General features: G+C 44.6%; 1 protein-coding gene across 1 annotated transcript; it reads left to right on the top strand.

The window, feature by feature from the left end:
• Positions 1 to 507: 507 nt before the first annotated feature.
• Positions 508 to 3,546, top strand: LOC147641026 (putative pentatricopeptide repeat-containing protein At3g01580). The gene has a single exon (XM_086811583.1). The coding sequence runs from the start codon at positions 508 to 510 to the stop codon at positions 3,544 to 3,546; it is 3,039 nt and encodes a 1,012-aa protein (XP_086667709.1).
• Positions 3,547 to 4,679: the final 1,133 nt, after the last annotated feature.

Genomic DNA, 4,679 nt, shown 5'->3' with positions numbered 1-4,679 from the left:
GGGGTCCTCCTCTAACATGGCAGAAGAGGTTATCAATTTTTTCCTTCACATAGTTTGTGAACAAGTGCAGGATGCAGGTCCACATATTTGGGAACTATGGGCGTCCATCCTTAGGCCAATGAAACTATTTGCCACATTTTTGGGAACATCCATCGGATGGGTTCCTCCTCTAACATATGGCGTAAAAGCATTTGCAAAGGTTGGCAGTTTTTTCCTTCACATAGTCAGTCAAAAGTGCTACATAGGTCTACTAGTTAGAGCCATGTTTTCAAAACAATGTGTTCAACAGGATACCATGGTCAACATGTGACCTGTAGTAGAAAAGTAAACAAACTACTTGGGAAAAAACAAAACATAAGTGTTCACCTGGATGCATGGGTTTGACAAGGAAAAGGGCCATGATGCATCATGTTTGGATGATGCACATTGCATACTGGGTGGTATGCCAGTAGGCAATGGAACCTTATAGAGTGAAGGCGCATAGTGGATTGACGAGGAAGGCCTTCCATGTTAGGATTGCCCTCATCTCATTCCCGCTTCACTGTTGCTTCAATCCGGCAACGCTACTCGTATTCGTCTGCTGCGACTAGCAGCAGTAATATCAGCCCTCCTCATAACAAGAACCTCTCAAAACGGCGATACAACAGAAGCCATCAGCAACCATATAAGGGCTCAGAAGAGCCTGCTGTGGTGGGTTGTGTGCGGGCCTCTCTTCATCCAAAGCAGCAACAGGGCTCTTCATGTGGCAGGCTAGGGTTAGGGTTATATCATGAAATTCAAAGCTTATGTCGAGATGGGAAGCTCGACGAAGCTCTGGATGTTCTTTCGGATCACCATGGCACAGTCCCCTCAGATGGTATGTACATGTCTATCTTGGATGCTTGCAACAAGAAGAAGGCTCTCAATCAGACCAAGAGATTGTATACGCATGTTTCTCAACATAGAACTGAGCTCACAAGATCCCTTGGTGAAAGCTTGATCATCACATTGGTCAAATGTGGGGCTTTTGATGATGCATGTCATGTATTTCATAGATTGACACATTACACTGTCATGTCCTGGACAGCCATGATTTTTGGCTATACTGCCTGTGGAAAAGGTAAAAAAGCATTGGAATTGTATGAACGTATGCTCATAGATGGTTTTGAACCGGACAGCCACACATTTGTCAGCCTACTCAAAGCTTGTGGCAGCATACATGACCTTCAAGAGGGCAAGAGGCTACATACTGAACTCCACAGGAAGGGCTTTGCATCAGATGTGTTTGTTTGCCACACCCTTGTGAGTATGTATGGCAAGTGTGGGAGCATTGTTGAAGCAGAGAGTGTGTTCAGTGAGTTGTCCCGGCGGAACGTTGTGTCCTGGAATGTGATGCTCACAGCATATGTTAATCAATGTGAAGGAAAGAAAGCTTTACTCTTGTATAGACAGATGCAAGAGGAAGATATGCAGCCAAATGAGCGGACGTTTGTGAGCATCCTCCGAGCATGTTGCATGCAGGTTGAAAGTCCTGCAAAGGAGGGGCACTTCACCAAAGCTGTATGTCTTGAAATTGGCCAGGCATTACATGCTGATGCCTGGAAGAAGGGCTTTGCTCATGACGTCTTTATAGGTTGCATTCTTGTCAATATGTATGGCAAGTGTGGAAGTGTAATGCACGTGGAAAGTGTATTTACAAAGCTTTCACAGCGCAATATTGTGTCATGGAATGCGATGCTCTCAGCATACATTGACCAGGGTGAGGTAAAGATGGCTTTACATTTGTATAGACAAATGCAAGAGGAAGGGGTGAATCCAAATGAACGAACTTTTGTGGTTGTTCTACAAGCATGCTGTTGTGAAGATGCAGTCATGGACGGTGAGCTAACTAAAACCCTTCGTCTAGAAATTGTTAAGGCCTTGGACGCTGATTCTCGGAGCCAGGAGTGTGCTTCAGATGTTTTTGTTGGTAGCACTCTTGTGAATATGTACGGCAAGTGTGGAAGCACAGTAGAAGCAGAGAATGTGTTTAATGGGCTGTCCCAGCGAAATATCTTGTCTTGGAATGCATTGCTTTCGGCTTATGTCGACCAAGGTGAAGGAAAGAAGGCGTTACAACTGTATAGACAAATGGAAGAAGAGGGTTTGAGTTCAAATGAGCGGACCTTTGCAATAGCTGTGAAAGCTTGTTACACTGTGGAAGCTAGTGGGAAGGGACAATTGACCAAATTGGTGTACCTGGAAATTGGCCAGGCATTACATGCTGATGCCTGGAGGAAGGGCTTTGCTTCGGATGTCTTCATTGGTAGTTCCCTTATGAGCATGTATGCAAAATTTGGGCACGTAGTGTATGCAGAGAATGTGTTTGCTAGGTCGCCCCAGCATGACATGATTTCATGGAATGCAATGCTTTCAGCATATGTTGAGCAGGGCCAAGGAGAGAAGGCTTTACGGTTGTACACACAAATGCAAAAGAATGGCATGATTTCAGACCATCAAACTTATGTGAGTACCCTCCAAGCATGCAACATTCTTGCTGAGAAGGAAGAGGCTGTTGTAGTGGAGGGGCAAATGATTAAAGTGATGTCTCTCAAATTTGGCCAAGCGCTACATGCTGACGCTGGGAGTAAGGGCTTTGCTTCACACTTCTTTGTGAGTAGCTCCCTTGTGACTATGTATGGCAAGTGTGGTAGCATTCACGAAGCAGAGGTGGTTTTGAGTGGTATTTCCAGGCACAATGTGGTGCCTTGGAATGCAATGCTTTCAGCATATCTTGAGCAGGGTCAAGAAAAAAGGGCCTTAGAGCTATACAGACGAATGCAAGAGGAGAATGTGACTTTGGATGATGTTACTCTTGTCTGTGTCTTGCAAGCCTGCAGTGAGGCACGAAGCATGGAGATTTGTAGGCAGAGTCATTTTGCTCTGGTCTTTGTGTCTTATAATTTGTCCCCAGTTCTGGGCAACGCTCTTATTCATGCATATGGGAATTGTGCAAGCATGGTAGATGCTCAGGCAGTTCTAAATGGACTGATCCAGGCTGGTATCCTGTCATGGAGTGCACTCATTGCTGGGTATGCCGGACTAGGAAATTGTGGGGCTTGCCATCAGTCTTTTGAGCAGATGGAACTCACAGGTGTTAAGCCAGATGGGATCACATTTCTTTCACTTCTCTCTGCTTGCAATCATGATGGCCTTGTTGAGAAAGGTGTTTGTTACTTTGAATCCATGAGTAGAGATTATGGCATTATTCCAGAGTCAAAGCATTATGTCAGTATGATAGACCTCCTTGGGCGTGCAGGGGACCTTACAAGAGTACAAAACATTTTGTTCCAAATGCCGATACAACCTGTTTTGGCCACCTGGATGGGTCTACTGGGATCTTGCCGAACACATGGCAATATGGAGCTGGGAAAACAGGTTTTTAGTCGTGCATTGCAACTTCAGCCGAATGAGCCTGCTGTTTATGTCTTGATGTCGAATATCTATGGTGATGCTGGACTGCAGGATTGTGCAGACCAGCTGGTGGACGAGGTACATGAAAGAAGCCTGGCTGCACATGGAGCATGAGCAGGGAGTGTACTCCTTATTACAATTATTTAACTAGACGAAGGTCAGAGGGCAGCCATGTGAGAAATGGAAAAATGCTATACTCTTGTTATTTAAATGATATGTGCTGAGAATTAAAGGGCCTGCTCCAACATGGGGAGAGGCAGTGCACATGGTGCATGGTGCCCTCCACGATTGGCCTGTCACACCTCAACTGGAAAATCCCCTTATGGGTATGTCTGACCTAGAAAGGGAGCACACATCTGAGGGAGAGAAAAGACCAAGAAGAATGGAAGAAAATAAGGGTCTTTGAACCAAGAGCCTGCCCTTCCAGACAACAGGGATGAAAAAACAGATTCCCTCCAAGGTGGGACATAGGCGGAAGAGGGAGCAGATGGCAGGGACGGCCATAAAGTTTCCAGGATGGAAGACTCCCCCTCCCAAAGCAAATCACAAGAGAGTGAAAGAAATAGAGAGGTAGAAAGTCATACAAATGTCTAGGTAATGCCAAAATGACCTATGAGACAGTACATACCGTATAGACTATCTTGGTCTCGAGATAAATCCATGGTCTAGCAAAGAGAACAAAAAAATAAAGCATCCTACTAATCAACTAGTAAACCTATGATGCTGCTAGGCATCAAGAATAACAATCGTCTGGATGTAGTTTTTTATCGGGTGTTTGGGTTTTGATTCAGGCCTCTGGAAATCCACAGTAAGAGCTCTGGTAGACTGCCTGCTTGCTTGCTTGCTTGCCAAGCTGCTCTGACTTTGGCTACTTCTACATTCTTTTGCTTGAGTCGCATTGGAGTTTATTCCTTTGCAATCCATATCTTTGTGCATTAAAGTTTGTTTAACTTGAGAACCCCAATCCTATCAAATCTAGTGTGATACGTAATTATTGTATCATTTCCTTTTCAAAGGGATATTCAAAGGCAAAAGATAGGAGCATGGGTTGAAAGGATAGAACCAGGTCAACTGACATCAGATTGGGAGACCAGACAATGGTATTAGTTAGAGAGGATTAGAGTGGCTGAACCACCACAATAAATGTGTCTTAGAGAGGATCAGAGTGGCTAAACCAGTTAAGACAGTGCCCCAAGGTGCCAAAATGAACATAAACAATGCTCTATTTACAAGAAGGAGAAAATCGA

The sequence above is a fragment of the Cibotium barometz genome, chromosome 2 (assembly GCF_041138505.1).
Source record: "Cibotium barometz isolate CiBa-2024 chromosome 2, ASM4113850v1, whole genome shotgun sequence".
In the NCBI taxonomy this organism is placed as follows: Eukaryota; Viridiplantae; Streptophyta; class Polypodiopsida; order Cyatheales; family Cibotiaceae; genus Cibotium; species Cibotium barometz.
The sequence above is the reverse complement of the archived record's forward strand: the minus strand, read 5'-3'. Positions and strand labels throughout refer to the sequence as shown.

Excerpts from the sequence above, each read along its gene's own strand:
- LOC147641026 (XM_086811583.1), top strand. The coding sequence starts at position 508 with ATGTTAGGATTGCCCTCATCTCATTCCCGCTTCACTGTTGCTTCAATC.